The sequence below is a fragment of the Hydra viridissima genome, unplaced genomic scaffold, assembly GCF_058129835.1.
Source record: "Hydra viridissima isolate aposymbiotic clone 2 unplaced genomic scaffold, HvirCarnegie_v1 scaffold_1, whole genome shotgun sequence".
NCBI classification, from domain to species: Eukaryota; Metazoa; Cnidaria; class Hydrozoa; order Anthoathecata; family Hydridae; genus Hydra; species Hydra viridissima.
The window spans coordinates 39,763,221-39,781,295 of NW_028324300.1; the positions used below are offsets into that span (position 1 = coordinate 39,763,221).

At 28.4% G+C, this 18,075-nt stretch overlaps 2 protein-coding genes across 2 annotated transcripts in view; both read right to left on the reverse strand.

Annotated features, from left to right (window-relative positions):
- LOC149894945 (NACHT, LRR and PYD domains-containing protein 3-like) overlaps positions 1 to 18,075 on the reverse strand; it is a 226,798-nt gene that overhangs the window by 81,091 nt on the left and 127,632 nt on the right. The window lies entirely within an intron of this gene.
- LOC149894952 (uncharacterized) overlaps positions 14,247 to 18,075 on the reverse strand; it is a 57,487-nt gene continuing 53,658 nt past the window's right edge. The window contains exon 15 of the mRNA XM_090072392.1: positions 14,247 to 14,316. Within this exon, the coding sequence (XP_089928518.1) occupies positions 14,247 to 14,316 (70 nt within the window). The remainder of the gene's footprint in view (positions 14,317 to 18,075) is intronic.

Here is an 18,075-nt window from a genome sequence, read left to right on the forward strand (position 1 = left end):
AAGGAAAAATTTGTTAGAAAAACAAAAAGAAAGACAACTGTTGAAGAAAAATACTGCAGTGAGGAGATTAAAAGAAGTATTAATAAAATGGATTTCGAACCTGATACAGCATTTTTGTATTGTTATGAACTTTATTCGCTGTCTTGCTCTAAAGAACCATGGATTTGTTGTCAAAAATGTGGATCTTAGTGTCATTGTTTATCTGCAAGCATAAAGAGAAGTAGAAAAAATTTTTTATGTGAACTATGCTTATAGACCAAATATTTATTTTTAATTTTGTTTTTTTGATAAGTTGTGTTTCCATTAATAAAAAACAAAAAAAATTCTTGTTTGTCTATTTTCTTTTAAGTGTGCCATCATAGGAGCAGTTAGTTGCCTATGATGGCATACTTGTATTTTTTTTTTTTATGGTATAAACTTATAAAAAAGCAAAATAGTAAAAATTCTGAGGTTCATTATTATTCTGCATGCTAGAGGGAATACACCCATGTCAAAAATTATTTTTTAAGTTTTCAGGTAATGACTCAGAGAAACGTTAAAGTTAAGTATGCCATCATAGGCACCTTTCCCCTATATATATATATATATATATATATATATATATATATATATATATATATATATATATATATATATATATATATATATATATATATATATATATATATATATATATATATATATATATATATATATATATATATATATATATATATATATATATATATATAAATATATATATATATATATAGATGTAAAAACAGCAAAATACCTTTATTACAGTTTTTACAGTTTTTTATTATTTATTCAACTAGTTCATATCAACTTAAACTGAAATATACTAGCTAAATAAATAATCATTTTTATTATGGATATTAAACATCTTGAAACGTAGAAATGCGAATTATATGTTATAAAATTTTGTTAAAAGAGATAAAATAATTACAAACGTATCTAGAGCTGCAACTTTACGTGAAATAATGACAAAATGCAAGTTTCCTAAATGCTTATTGCAGAATGTTTATGTTTTTTGCCTGCCAGTTTAGTGCGCATGTTCACGTGATTGAATATTTTGTAAATTGGTTAGCAGATAAAAGACGTTCGTGCGTATCAGGGTTTTTACGGCACCGATTTTAAAGACAAAAACTGTGACCTTTTTTTTCACAGCGTGCTCGAAGTCGGTGTGGTAATGATGTATTTATTTGTCTTTTCTTTTAGGATTTTATATCAGCTTAGACTTTATTAAAAAAGTAGAATGTTTTATGTTGAATAAATTATGGTTTTTTTTTTACGTGTAATAAATTTTTCAGTTTTTTTTATTGCTATTTAAAATTGCGTTCCTGTTCTGGCACTGCATTGATATTGAAGGCATGTTGGTACATATTTGAAATTTTCCAGTCAACTGTATAGATCTATTTTCTATGTGCCTGCCAAATTCCATTAAAAGATATTCATTACCACATACCGTATTTTTCGACCCAGTGGAGGTACCATTTCCACCTCTTTTAGCGTTACTGTGACTGTTACACTTTATAAAACTGTTTCTGGTATTGTTACTGTTACTTTTTGTTATAAATTCTGTTGTATTTTTTACAGTTACCAGTGATTTTCATTGGGTTTTAAAATTTCGTTTCTGTTCCGGAGGTGCATTAATATTGAAGGCATGTTGGTACATATTTAAAATTTTACAGGCAACTGTATAGATCTATTTTCTATGTCCCTGCCAAATTTCATCAAAAAATATTCATGACCACATACCCTATTGTTCCACGCAGTGGAGGTATGTATTTCCACTTCCGTTACATAGTGTTAGGGGGAGGGGCGGTTTTTGACAGTAGAGAATTCAGTATATTTGTTTTTTTTATTCATTATAATGATATATTTTATTAGAACTGTTATTTATATATTTATCTTTCATTGAAATTCATTAGTAACGATAAAAATAATGCGAAAACGCTGAGGCTTTTAATGTATTTAAAGATCACCTCCATAAATATATATATATATAGTGGTGGCCAAAAGTCTTGGAACAACATATTTTATGTTATGATAAATTTTTATACTAAAAATAATAAACGATAACCAGTGGCGGATCCAGGAAAAATATTGACTGTAGCAAAAGTGTTTTGCCAAAGCAAACAAGAAATTGTTTAATTCGGCGGTGTTACATAATTTAATCTGATCTATTAAAGAATGATTGTTTGCTTTTAACGCTTGATACAGCTCCATTTCTTTCATTAAAAAAGTTTATAAACCATATATAAAGTAATATTAATTCAACCAAGTACAATTTTGGTTTTTTGCTACACTTGCTACAGGTTCTCGGTTAATGACTTTTAGTTCTTATATAAGACCTCCTTGTTAATAAAAAGGTGATACTAAATATGTATTCAATATTATAAATGCACGAGGGTAAGCTTAGAGTTGTTTGAAAACATGACAAACAGGAATTTGCTACAGTTGCAACACATAATTTGCCATTTTATTTCACTCCCAGTCAAAATTAAGTAGCTACGCTCCGAAATGTTTGACATTCTTACAAAAATTTATGAACATGAGAGACAAAACCCTATAAAAACTCGGGTTTTTTTTAGCGAAAATTTTATTTTTCGATTTTGTAAAATTAGTTAAGCTACGACAGCGGCCAAAAGTTGATCTAAAATTTTTCTGTTATTTTACATTAAATAAATAAAAATATATATATATATATATATATATATTATATATGTGTGTAGAAAATAATAATAAATGTAGTCCGAATTGACTGTAGCAACTGCTTCACTTGCTACACCCTGGATCCGCTCCTGATAACAGTAAAATAAATAAAAAAAATAAATAAGTTCTAAGTATTTTTTTAAACAACATTCTCTTTAAAAATATACCTCAAACCTTCAAAATTTATACTTTAGATCAAAAATAAATTTTTTTGGTCGTTAAATGTTTTGTTCCAAGACTTTTGGCCACCGCTGTATATATATATATATATATATATATATATATATATATATATATATATATATATATATATATATATATATATATATATATATATATATATATATATGTATATGTATATATATATATATATAATTATTGTAAATATTGCAAGAAAACGCGATATTTTTTTATGCATGTTTTATAAAACTTTATTATAAATTTTACTATTACGTTTTAATCATTTAAAATACTTTGTTTCTTTAATTCGAAACTTTTTTAGTTACGTTTTTTAATCGTTTTGCACATTTCACTACGCAAAATCATGCGCAAATTAACAATGATTCTATTACAAAGCTGCTGTTAGCCGAACGCGAGTTTTATACGAAAGTTGCGTTTTTCTTAAGCAATGCTTCATAAAAATAATGTTACTTAAATGAGCATAACTTTTTTTGTAATGATTCTTTTTTCATAAAGTTTTCACCATTTTATTACAAATTCAGAGCTCTTTCGAACCATATATGAAACTTGAATAAATAAATGGTTTGAAATTTTTACACACGTACCTAATAATATCGAACGTTTTTGAAAAACTTCGTCCAAAAAACGCAACAAATGATTTTACGTAGGTGTCGAAGAATAAAAACCCACCCATGAAAATAAATAGTATATACGTATATATAGACGTTATGTTTTTTAGAAAAGGTTCTACTACAATACATTTTTGGGGGACGTCGTTTTGCTTTAGAATTGATAAAGTTATTTAATTTTAAATGTTTCAGTTTTGTTTATACACAAGTAAATTAAGCTAATTCTTTCGTCCCCACATAAAAATAGATTCTGCAACTATTTATTTATTATGTCAAACAGATTTTTTTTTTTTGGTAGTCTAATAGGGTGGGTTTTTTTGTTTTCTAAGTGGAGAATTTATAAATTTCCCCCGTCTTTTGATATTTTATTGTTAACGCAACTTTTTACGCAAGAAAAGAAAAAGATAAAGTTTTTTTTTTCGGTGCCAAAAGTTTAATGAGAAACATTACGGAAATATTTCATAAAATGTATATGAATTGAAAATATTAAAACACGAATATCTTTGGAACCAAATAAGCTACAGACGTGGTTGAAACCATTTTGAAAATAAAATATATTAAGGAATCCAATGCATTTGAAATAGAAAAGATTTTTATTGGCTATAAAAATTGCCTAAACTCCCTTCTTGTATTTGATTTATTTCATCATTACATCACCAACAAAAGGTAAGCAAGAGTTTCTCATTCAGTTTGTTCAAATTGGAAGCCATACAAGTAGTATTAAGCTATGATAACTTATTTATGTAGAGTTTTGAGTCATTTTGAAGGTTAAGTAGCCTAGGGGCAAGATGAACGGGGCCAGGCTTGGACTGAGCCGCCGGGATATCGGGAGATTCCCGGTGGGTCAATTGGCATAAAAAATTACATTATATTTTTAGTTAGGCTACATTTTATTTTCCAAATAAAATGTAAATTAAAATTTAACTAAAAATATAATAACTTTTTTTCTGGCCTCTAATTACATCTACTTAAAGGCCATCTGCCGGCTAATTTTATAAATTTTGTCGGCCATCTTGACTTTATCGAAAGTAGTATTATATTAATAGTGAGTTTAAGCATTCGCGCTTTATCTTTAGGCGGTGTTAGTACAAGCGTTAGCAAGTGTGCTACCGCTACAAGTTTAAAAAACGTTAAGCACGTAAAAACTTCAACAAGCGCGTTTTTATCATTAATTATTCATAACTTATTTTTAAGTTAAAATTATTTCCAAAAAATATCTGTGCTGTAAACAATTAAAATATACATACAAATACAGCTACAAAATTTTCAGAACTTGCGAACAGTGAAATGGGAAAAAGGAATCTCGACATTGAAGTTCAGACTGGTTTGAAAGAGAAAAGAATTAGAGCAAATCAACTACTTGAAAGTGCAATAGATAAATTTCGTATCAATGTTCACAACATGGTAATGGATCAAGTAATCAGTAGTTTAAAACAGAGATTCTCAGAGCATGGTAGTCTATATGCTGATTTATCTTGTTTAGATCCAAGAAATTTTGCAAAAATTTTGAAAAAAATGCCTAGTGGCAGATTGCAGCATCTGAATGGGTTATTCAGAAAGTTTGATGCTTATGCATGGCCTACTATATTACACGGCCGTATATGTTACATTTTAGAGGCCGATTCTAAGAGGCCTATTTATAAAAAAGATGGCTGCGCAATTACAGAGAAAAAACATATCTCATGCGAACTAAATGTAATATTACGAGTACAAATAAAAAGTATTCACAGAAAACTGGCATTTTGTGTTTTCATACTAGCGATTTATGTATTTATAAACATATATATCTATGTATATTATATATATTTGTGTCTAATATATATTTTTATATCTGTTAATAATACATTTAAATTGACAACAACATTGGGAATTTATAAAGAAATCACAGGTTAAGGTTTGTGTTCTTTTATATTTTTATCCATTTCTATGTTTTATCTATTTATAATGTTTTTGTTTTTTTTAACTTTACTTTTGTCTCTGTCTACTTTTAAAACTTTTAACAGCATCTTTTCTTACAGTGGCATTGATTAGGTTCTGCTTATTGTTAAAAAAGATATTAATTATAATTTTAGAAGCAAAGTTAAAACCCCATTCTTTGTGTAAATCACAAGTAAAAGTAATTGTTGGCAAGTATTTTGATAAAACAAAGGTTGATACTTCTTTGACATTAGCCCCTTGTTTAGTTATTAAATTTGAAAGTTTATCTAAGACTGCAAAACATCCACATGTAAAATCTTTGAGTGAAAGTGAAGGTACAGTAAGACCACCTCTTGAAAGTAATTGTAGATATGGACAAATAACTATATTGTTTGTATCTGTAGCTAGCATAGATTTGCAATAACTGCATTTGCTTCTTTTTATCAATTTCTTAGCTATATAACCAGCAATTGTTGTTGCAACCTCTTCTGTTTCAGGTAAGAGAGTTGATTCAGATATCTCATTTGAGTTTAAATCTAATATTTCCAGTAATTCTTTATTAATTGGGTTATTATGGTCCTTCTTTAGATCCTCTTTCCAAAAATTTACATTCTCCTTAATTAAAGACCGACATGCTAAAATAACTTCTGAATGTTGAACTTCTAGTAAGCTTACTAGAAATCTCCCCCCACTCATCTGTCTATATTGTGAAAATCTACGCTCTATTGGGTCACTTTGAAGTCGTGAGGTAAGCACATACAAATATCCTTCTTCAATAAGCTCATCTATAAGTAAAGCTTGGGAACGCAGAGTTGTGATAAGAGCAGATGATGTTTGTTTTGATAGTGTAAAATATGGAGATTTCTGCCAAAGTTCAATCCAATTAGCAAGTTGCCTAAAAAAAGTTGTTTTACCATCATCACAAACAATTGCATTACCAAGTTTATTTGGACTAAATTGTTGTTTAGAATTTGAAATAGTCCACCATTTTTGAAAAATAGTAAGAAAACCAGAAATGTCTTTTCGTTCTGGAAAATAACTTTTAAAACTTGCAATTGTTGTTTCATCAAAAATGGACAGTGCAAGAGAAACATTTTGCTTTCTGTTACCAGGGTGAAGACTTTGATATGTGATTTTTGGAGCTTTTCTTAAATTACCCTGAAGTTGCTCATCTTTAGAATGTAGATGATGAAAATCTCCCCAAGTAATATAACCAGCTGGACAACTATTAGAATCATCCTTTATATTGTATGTGAACGATGGAAAGACAAATTTTTTACAGTGTAATAAATTATTTCTGATATTTTTAACTAAGTGAACACTATCATAAAATAAGTATATTTTATTATTCGGACTATCAGGATGATGAATAAACAAACTTGATTGGTTACCAAATTTAGAATGAAGCAAACTAAATGCAGTTACATTTGCTTGATGATTGTCAGTAACAATTCCTCGAATTTTAAAACCAGATAGAGAAAGAGAACTAATAGAATCTGATATTTGATCTGAAAGCCATTTACCACTTATAGTAACTTCAGGTATTGCTTTTATAATAAAAGGAATAGATTTCTTTAAACTAACTATCATAAATGCAACAACTCCTTTGTACAGAGTACCCTCGTCATTTGCACCCACATAAACACCACTACAATATTGTGCTTGTTTCTGAAGATAAAATTCATCTACAATTAGTATTATATCTTCATGTATTGAACCTTTCTCAAGCAGTGTTTTAGCAGCCTTTATTGCATCAACTCCACCTTGTTTTATTTTATTCAATAAAGAAATTGAAGGTAACGGAAAAAATTCAAGTAACATTTTATATGCTTGTTTTGATGTATATCTTAATAATAAAGCATGTCTAATCATATTGGCAGAATACTGTGGTTGACCCTTGGATTTATAGTATATTCGACTATTTATTTCATCAAGAAGCATATTTCTATTAGAAGAAGCAATGATTTTTATGTATGAAGCAAGATTCTCTAACATACTCAAACAAGTTAATTTGGCATTATGACCTTTAGTTAACCATGGAGGAAGTGGGACATTATTTCCTTTATATTGTAAAGCTACACATAAACAATTATCAATTTTTATTGATTCAAGAATCAATGGAAAATGTGTAATTGGATCAAATACTAAACTATAATAAATTACACAATTGAGATGTTTTTTAAATTCAAAACCTTCTGGTGAATGTTTACTATTTAACATGTTCCAGTCAGTAATTTTATCATTTTTAGAAAAAGAACTAAGTTCATCTTCTTGATAAATCCGAGCTTTAGGTGGTCTTCTCATAGCAATAGGTGATGGTAGTGTGGAAGGACGTTTTAAGCACTCACTTGAAAAAATTTCAGGAATAGGATCCAGATTCCAATTTAACTTACATTTTATACCACGGATAATGTACTTTTCATTAAAATGCTTTTCACACAAAACAGAGTTAGGTGAAGGCACCCAATCACTACGGTTTACAAAATGAACCCAATAATTTAGTAACTCTTCATTTTTTAAAGGAAAATGAAAAGAAGCAACTTTTTTATCTTCCAAAGAACTGATGTATCCAGTTTTACAACCATATGCAACACACTTGTTAACCATGATATGATTTAACTTTTTTAACTTTTATTAACTTTCTAAAATAGCTATATATATATATATATATATATATATATATATATATATATATATATATATATATATATATATATATATATATATATATATATATATATATATATATATATATATATATATATATATATTATCTTTATCCTTTTTAAACCAATAATCTTATGCAAGTTTAAAATTTTACACTTGCAATTTTACACTTTATCACTTGTAGCAGTGTCATTTACTTTTTTTGCGCAAATAGGCCTCTTAGAATCGACCTCTAAAATGTAACATATACGGCCGTGTAATATAGTAGGCCATGGCTTATGTAACAAAAGATCTGCTTCAAACGGAATTATCGGACTTTGTAAGGAAATGGGAAAGTTTTGAAATAACTCTTGAAGATGAATATAACTTGATATTTGACACGGAAGTATCTAACTCTGTCTCGGACAACATGTAACATTACAAATCCGAGGAATCTGAAACTGTCTTTACAATCCCAGTGGAAAACAGTGACAGCCACAGAAATAAATGCAAATCTTGCAAAGAATGTATTGTTTATTGTTACTTTGTCCTCCAGAAGTTTAACTTGCATAGTCTTGCGTATTCAAATTTGTTTCTTGCTTAAAAATTTGTGCTGACATTATCCTCATCACAAGTTGCTTGTGAAAGGTCATTTTCGAAATTAAAATATATTTTGAACAGATTAAGAAATTTGATGAGCCAGTCAAGTTTACAGTCATTCATGCTGATATCTTGTGAAAAAGACGTTCTTCCGAGAATTAATAACGATGCAATAATTGATGTCTTGGCATCGACTAGTCAAACGATGAAAAAGTTGCTATACTAGTCAATATTGAATAGCGATTATGTCTCCTATTTCTAGACTCCAACTAACAGCAGTGTTTTAGAAATATTTATTTTTATCAATATTTAGGCTGAGAAGTTTAAATTTTTTTTTTTCATACTTTAAATAATAATAAACAGTAATGTGCCTAAAAATAAAAAGCCCTTTACTAATATTTTTTACAATATAGTTAAATTTAGAAAAATAAGGGCGTTAATCATAGTCGCTGTCATGGGCGGCGTGAAGGCTCTTGGCTCCTCTCTCTCTCTCTCTCTCTCTCTCTCTCTCTCTCTCTCTCTCTCTCTCTCTCTCTCTCTCTCTCTCTCTCTCTCTCTCTCTCTCTCTCTCTCTCTCTCTCTCTCTCTCTCTCTCTCTCTCTCTCTATATATATATATATATATATATATATATATATATATATATATATATATATATATACATGTATATATATATATACATGTATATATATATATATATACATGTAAATATATATATATACATGTATATATATACATGTATATATATATGTATATATGTATATATATGTATGTATGTATATATGTATATATATATATGCATATATATATGTATATATATATGTATATGTATATATATATATATCTATATATCTATATATATATATATATATATAAATATATATATATATATGTATGTATATATATATATATATATATATATATATATATATATATATGTGTATATATTTATATATATATAAATGCAACAACAATGAAGTGGGCCGCCGTGACAAAATTTCCCGGGCCGTTTTTTCAAGCCAGTCCGACTCTGAGCGGGGCAAGTTGACTCGTTTGTCGTTTCGCCAAATTACATGTTTTACCATAAACTTGTATTGTAATAACTTTTGTGTGGCTTAGTCATTATTATATTGCTTTATTATGCATTAAAGTATTTGTATGACATTTGCTTTATTTTGTTGTGTTGGAATTTGCTATGAACTGATTAGTAGACATTTTTTTGCATAGCCCTATATAAATATATAGTTTGATTGTTTAAAAAATTACATAACCGTTTGTATTACATACTTCATTAACTAGAATTTATGATATCGTGTTATTTGGGAAGGTAATGGTATAATGGAATTTACTTTTTTTAAAGTCGCCATCTTGCCCCACATACAGGGCAAGATGATAATTTGAGGTAACTTTGGTTAATGAGTTTTTTCCAGGCTATTTATAATTTTTATATGGGTTTTTTTTATACATATGTGACGCATAATAATATTTTTTACACTTTTTGATAAAGTTTTACTTATTGAAACAGTTATTGAATAAGTGCTTTTCAAAACGTTCGTCATCATGCCCCATGTTGCCCTATTTCAAACTGAGTTTTTGCGGGTTTTTTTTTTTTTTTTTGTGGATCGAATTCCTTTGCGAATTAATTCGCTTTGTGGTTTTATTTCAATTAGTGGATTGGTCCGATAAAATTTATATTGTTATATTTCTTCTACTTAAATAATAATAGAAATAAAAATAGAGATAAAAACGAGTTTGAAAAATTGTTACGTTCATTTCAACAATTAAGGCAAATAACCTTTAAATAATTAGTTCTTTTAATGAAAACTTTATGCAGGCCTCAAAAATATCATTTTTTGTTCAGACAAATATGAAAGAAAAATCAAATAATCTGATTTATTCCATTTTTATTTTATTTCATGTTTTTCATCTTTTCAGATGCCTAAGCTCTCTAATTTTTGAGAATTCTTCAGCAAGGTGGAGAAAAACAAGGCAAAATGTAAGGGCTGTATTAAGCCAAAAACCGAGGTGTCATTAGAGCTTGCTCACTAATTCAATAAAGATCTAAATAAAAGATTCGACGGGGAGCTGATGAATATTGAATTCTCTATTGCTCATTTTTTAAATCCTAACAGGAAGGACATGTGCTTTGTGGATGAGGGGGAAAATTTTGAAGTAGTCAAAACTGCAGTAGAGAAAGCTATGGAAGAACTGTCAAAAAAAGAAATTTTGGCTAGCCAAAGCACTCCTTCCCCTTCAATGTTGGATGATGAAGATGATGACAACTCTGATTTCACTGAACAACTGAGGAAGAAAATGTTTGGTGCAGGTTACGTTACTCCTTGAGGTGAAACAAGCACCAAGAAAGCCATTTCAGCTGAAATTGAAGGGTACTTAAATGCCAAACCAGCAAGTACAAATGTACTGGAATTATAGAAACAAAACCAGTATATTTACCCAATGATGTCAAGGCTGGCCAGAAAAAACCTCTGTATACCTGCTGCATCATCAACATCTGAAAGAGTTTTCTCAACAGCAGGGAATATATACAGCTCTAGAAGAACCAATCTTTCAACCTCAAAGGTTGAGATGTTGGTATATATGAAAGAAAACACTAAGCAACTCAGTAAAATTCAAGACATTGTGTGGCCAGGAAATGAATTTAGAAAATGATTAACTTTCAGTGTAATTTTGACTTTTTTTATTTCTTAACAAGGAAATCATTTCTTTTCATTGTATATTTGAATATTATAAATAAATAAAAATGAATCTTATTTCATAAGCATTCCTTATTCTTAATCCGTATAAATCCGTAAAAAATAATATCGGATCGGATTCCGTTCGAAAAAAATTTTTCGAATTGCAATCCGATCCGAAAGTATCGAATCGGATTGCAATCCGAAAGAATAACCCGAAAAAATTTTAACAAACTATTTTCCGATACATTATTTTCGGATCAAATCAATCCGTAAGTAATTTGAACCGTTTAGCATAGATAATTCGGTGAACAATCCGCAATCCGATAAACAGTAACGGATCGGCGGTCTCTTATAAATTCCATAAAATTTAACCCAAAAATTAAGAAATTTTGTGAAAGTGGAAACCTTAGGACTCATTGTCATGTTGTTACCATTGTATTTTTACAATACCATTTATAAAGTTAAGATGTAATGGTTTGTATATCTGAAAAGATCACAAGTCAGTGGTGCGAGCACTCTAAAACAAATTAGACTTTTATTGGTTGATTTTTAATAAATTTTATTAAAAAAGAACATAAACACTGATAAGCATTTTAACGGAACTATTTGATCACAAGATGCTAGTTTTGCAAGACAAATGTCAGTTGACTTCATGATAAATAAAGTCTTCTTTCACAAAAACACTCTTTTTCAAACAATAATAGCAAATTTTTTCAATTTACTCAGATATATACATACAATTATTTACTAACCACAAACAATGTCCTTAAGCTGCAGGACAGAAAAAGCATGCTTATTTCCATGGCTCATGAAATTAAAGCTGTTTGCCAAATCGTCAGGTTAGAATTATTTTGTTCTATCTCTAACTTTAAACGCTGGGAGAAAATGAGTTGTTTATTTTACTAAGTGATGATTACTTTTAAAATACATTTTATTTTTAAATTTTTTTTTCTGAATAGTTTCTTTAAATATAAATCATTTAAAGAATAAGTTATTACTTCTTAAAAAAGTAACAATAAAATTTTAATTAATTTTTACTTATAGAAAAAAATCAAAAACTTTCTTTCAACGTTTAAAATAGGAGATAGAACAAAATAATTCTAACCTGACGAAATTATCAGTCATGACCATTTTCATTATTCGTCTGACAGTCTCTTTCAAAGTAACACCTCCTTGAAGACCAAGATATTGTGTCTAACATAATGTATAACGTGAGCTTAAAGAAAAAATAGTTTAAGTTTGTCATTAAAACAAAAAACTCACTGTCTGCAACTTGTCCAGCGTTGACTGTCGTAATTTCTTTTCAAAATTTTGCACCTGTTCAGTGAATCGTTAACTAACCTTATACCTGCAATACTTTCTTTAAAACTACAAAGTAAAAGTCAATAAATTTATCTGTAAAAGAATTTTGCACTTTTTTTAATAGAAACTTTCAACCAACAATATACTTGTTTTCAGTTTTGTTAAAATCGAAAATCATGGTAAAAAAAAAAAAAAAGAAAATTACGAAAAAAGAACAGCGACGTATTAAGATTTCTAAAAAGAATGACGTATTTTGTTGCTCTGCTTTTTCTGTGGTTTTCTTTTTTTTTTGTTTTTTACCGTGATTTTGGTCTGTCCCTACACAAGCTGAAAAGAAAAAATGATTGTGAATTTGTTTAGCACTTTAAATAATTTGTTTCTATCTGCCGATTGGTTAGAAAGCTCATTAAACGTAAGACATTCTAAACATTTCTTATATATTGCAAGAGATTTTGTTTTCCTTTGCACCCTTGATGTATTAAGTAAAAAACTGAAACACTAGAAATGTAATGTTAAAATCCAATTATTTTTGAATTCTTGCGTTTTATGTTAACTAAAATTGGAAATATGTCAACTCAAAAAACAGGCCAATATTGATATAGATGACAAGTAAAAGTCAGCATCTATTGAGCTTCTTTGCTCTACTTGTTGTGCTTTATAAAAAGTTTTTTCATCACCTGTAAATAACAGGATTTTTGAAAACAAAAGTTTTTTGTTAAACTGTCCTTTTACAAGAAATGCTTCATTGTTAGTTCCCAGCTTCCTGTTAGCAATGTTCGACAACGATCTCTTTCTTTGTAACCAAAACTTTATGTAATCTTACCATTTCAAACTTATTAGATTTGTTAGAAACATTTGTATAAGTTTCTTTTTCTGATAATTTACTTAAACAAATGTTTGCTATAGGATAAGTCCTTTAGTGAAATTTGGTAAAAATGCAGTCATAGAAGCTGTTATTTGAAAATTTGAACAGTTAAGAAGGGTTAGATAAGTTAAAATATGTAAAGCAATATTTTTCCTATATATTGTGACAGGTATTTCCTGAAAATTTTAAACTTTCCTATTAAAAGCCCAAAGGAAGTGTCTGATTTTTTTTGGAAAACATCACAAGAGTAAAAATCTAAAGTCTTTTTTCCTAATCACTTTCGTTCTCTAAATTGACTTCCCATCGATCCCAAGACACTTAGCATCTCAAGGAAAGATTCCATTTTATATTTGTTCATCTTCGTTATCTTGGTAAATATGCTCAATAATAGTTTCAATTAAATATTGATTAAATGAGTCTCCTGTGCAAATCTCTTCCATTCAGTGGATAAATATATGATCAAGAACTTTTGCAAATTTTTCTAAATACAAGAAAAATGTAATGAAAGTGAAGATAGCCTAAAAAAGATAAAACCCATAAAAATTCAATATTCAAAATACGAATACCATGGTCTAAGATCAAATTAGAAAAACTTGTTTATAGAAATCAAAGAAATTGGGTAACATTTAAAAAAAAAAAACAGCTCCCAATTTTTCAATTAAAAACCTGCCTATTGAACATATTGCAGTGTACAGTTCATAAAATACAGAGAACAAACTCAGCAAAATACTTATCATCCATATACAAAGTTCGTCCTTCGGCAGACCTTAAATGCCACACTAATTTTCTATTTGACAATAATAATATGTGATTCCATAGTCTATACGGTGTGACAGCAACACCACAGGGTACTGCATGCCTCAACTTGCTGCCAATTTATGCAAAAGACAATTGAATTTTTTTTGGCAGCAGGAAAAATTTTTATTAATGCACTATAACTCAATACATTGTAGTAAATCATGTTATATTACATTATAATCATATCATTATATAACATATCATAATACAGTTTATATTATATTTTTATATTATAATATATTATGTTTTATTTTGTAATGTATTATGTTATTGTATATTACATTGTAACGTATTAAATTATATCATTATTTATTGTATTTAGTTTTATATTATTTTATCAACCGAGTAAAGCTTAATGTTTGAAAACACTCTTAACGTGATACACTTTGATCTTTTTTATGTTATTTCAGTTGCAGTCAATGAAGGCGTGGTCTGTTTTAACATGAACTAATGACTTTGATTTTATTTAATTCTGATTAATGATTATGTACAAAGCTTTTAATTGCAGCTCTACATGGAATAATATTAGGTGACACGAACGTATAGCGCAAGCTGGGGTCTACATTTTTGTTTTGGAAAAGCAACAGTTTAATTAGTGTTGATTTTGCGCTAAAGATTCAAAAATGATTTATTGCACTTTTCCATAAATAAGCTTAAGAGCATAAGAGAACATTTAGCCGTAAATTTAGTTGCACATGAAAAACATTTGCCGTAAATCAGTGCGAAAAAGAAATTCAGCCGAAAAACCATCGATACATTTGATGAGTCGATGTTAGAAATATTTGGCTCATGAGTCTGGTGAGAACAGTTGAAAATATACATGCACGTGGCCTGTTTTCTGGGGTGTTATTGGTTATTATTAAATAGCATAAAAATTCGCCCCCGCCAGAATTGTGGTTTATTTCTCTAACAAGATGGCCGGCCAGCTCTCTAACGACCTAAATATGTGAAATGTATCTATCTACGTTAGCACGCTTTGAAAAAAAAAGACATAAAAAGGATTTTATGATAAAAATTTTAAAATCTGCGAATATTAAGAGTAAACTGATTTTTCTTTCGTTTTTGAGAGTTTTTTTTTTTTAGCTATTTTACATACTTTCGGACGCTAATGTAGTTACTTTAGCAAGCTTGCATGACAGGGGGACAACGTCTTTTTTAGATGTGCTGGTTTTACTTTGCGAAATTTATGCAGTTATATCAATTTTTGAAGTTTTTCAGCTTCAAGTAATCAACTGTTGTATTTAAGTGGTTATCAGACTGGGGTATCCCTCTTTGAAGTTAAGGTGCATCTCTGATCAATAACATTGTTTTAGGTTACATGCAGCTAGTTTGTCTCGGAGCAACGAAAATAACTTTGAATAAAAGTGACCCAACGCCGACCATTTGCAATCGATACTGAGTAAAATGTGTAGATCTCCTCGAAATAAAATTTCTTTTTATTTAACTAGCAAAGTATGTGCAACACCACCCCACGCGTTTCGATATTTTTTCGATCTTATCTTTCGATCTCGCCAGTTGGTTTACTGAGTCTTCTAGAGGGTCGCGAAGCTTTCGCGCAGAGGGAAATAAACAATAAATGTTATTGGCAAAAATAAAAGGAAAATTACAAGAAAGTGATATGCTTCAAACAGTTTTCAAAGACAAGTTTGTGAAGTTAAAGTATTTCTTTTCGATTATCCTTCAGTTAAGCGGCGTAAAATAAAAATACCCTTACGCTTTTTCAGTAGGGTCCTCCTACTTACAGAGGAGTTTTTTTTATTACATGAAACAAAAGAAAGAAAAACTTTACATAATTACATAATTACCATGGCATAATTAACATATTTTTATAAACTTAAAACTTTAAAAGCATTACAAATTTCATCAAAGATAAAAAATTTATTATTATTGTTGTTTTAATTTTATTAACAAAAAAAAAGTTTTAAAAGTAAAAAAATCAAGTTTTTGATTATTTTTAATGAACTAAAAAAAAACTTTTTTAAGTTTAATTTTTAAAGTTTTATGAATAAATTACTTTGATTTTTTAAAAAGAATGTCACGAGGTAGGCTAAGCGCACCAACATTCGTAGTGGAAGAACACGAAATCTTAGGTCAAGACAATGATATATATTAATTAGATATCTAACTCGCGCTTCCGCAGTTAGATATCTAGTTAATATATATCATTGTCTTGACCTAAGATTTCAATTATTGTCAGTTAAAATAAAACGGGTACCGGCATTAAAAACTTAAAAAACATGCTTCACTTTTTCTTACGGTAATTTTGTGAAGTTAGACCACTGATCTCAAAATATAACTGGATAGCGTATTCAATTGCCTTTTTCAAAAAAAATTGAAGCCAAAATTGGCCTCCCAAGATGGCGGCGATCGGAGCTCCTAGCGGTGATCGATGTACATTTTATAAGGCTTTTTACAGAAATATTAAAGAAAATAAATAGAGTTTTGAAAGAAAAACTTGACTATGAAACAAAGTTTTAATGACTTAAAAGAAATGAAATGATTTCTAAAAAATCAGACAATTAATTAAAAATCAGTAATTATTTTGATACTAAGGTACAAAATATTCCATACTTTACGATTAAATATTTACTTTACGATTAAATAATATTTATGCATAATCTATGTACCTTTTAGTTCTTAGTTACCCAATGCAGTGTGCTAGAAGGTTAATAACATGACTGTATGGTAAGCGGCAGTGGTGTCTACTTACAATTTTGACAAATTTTATATTTTCAATTTTTGTAGCAAGATACCAAATATGTACATGCTGCATGAACTATTAGCTGAGTGCTGTGAGTACACACAACTCAGGGGTTCCTTCTAGGATTATTTAATACATATATATAATTAATAGATATAGTATTTAATAAAAATATTAAGTACAAAATATTATTTTTTAATGTTATTTTACTTATATATTATTCTTTGTAATATTTTAGCTCTCAATAATTGAGTCAATTGTTTTTAACTTGTTATTCAAAACAAATCATTAAGGGAATGTTTTGATAACATATATTTTGTATGTTATCAAACATTATTAACATTATGTATCTTATCAAAAAATTTATGATACGTAAATTTACAATAAACCATCTGCATTAAATGTTGGAATGGATTAGTACTTTCTTATCATTTCGAACAAACCAGTTTTTTAAAATTCAAAGACAGAGGATGTTTAATTAAACCAACTAAAAGTGTTACTATCATATCCGAAGAAACTGAAAGATGTTTCCAAAGGTTGCTTGCCTCAATAAATGGCAACCTTCCAAATGAAATAGGAATTCAAAATGCCATTTCTGGTGCTGTTTTGAGATCAGTTGATTACTCAAAAATATTTAATGAGCAAACATCTCATATGTTTGACTCAGCTATAACTGATAACCATTTATTTGCACTGATTAAACTTGTTTCAGAAAACTATGCAAATATATATCTTTATCAACTGGGTAAAAAACAAACTGCCAAAATAACTGGAAAAAAGCTTAGAAAGCAATTAACAAAACTTATCCTATTCAAAAACCAATCAAAAATATTTTTATGATATATATATATATATATATATATATATATATATATATATATATATATATATATATATATATATATATATATATAATAATAATATTAATAATAATAACTCTAGAAGGAACCTCTGAGTTGTGAGTAATCACAGCGCTCAGCTAATAGTTCATGCAGCATTTATAATTTTTTAGTGCCTATCTGATGA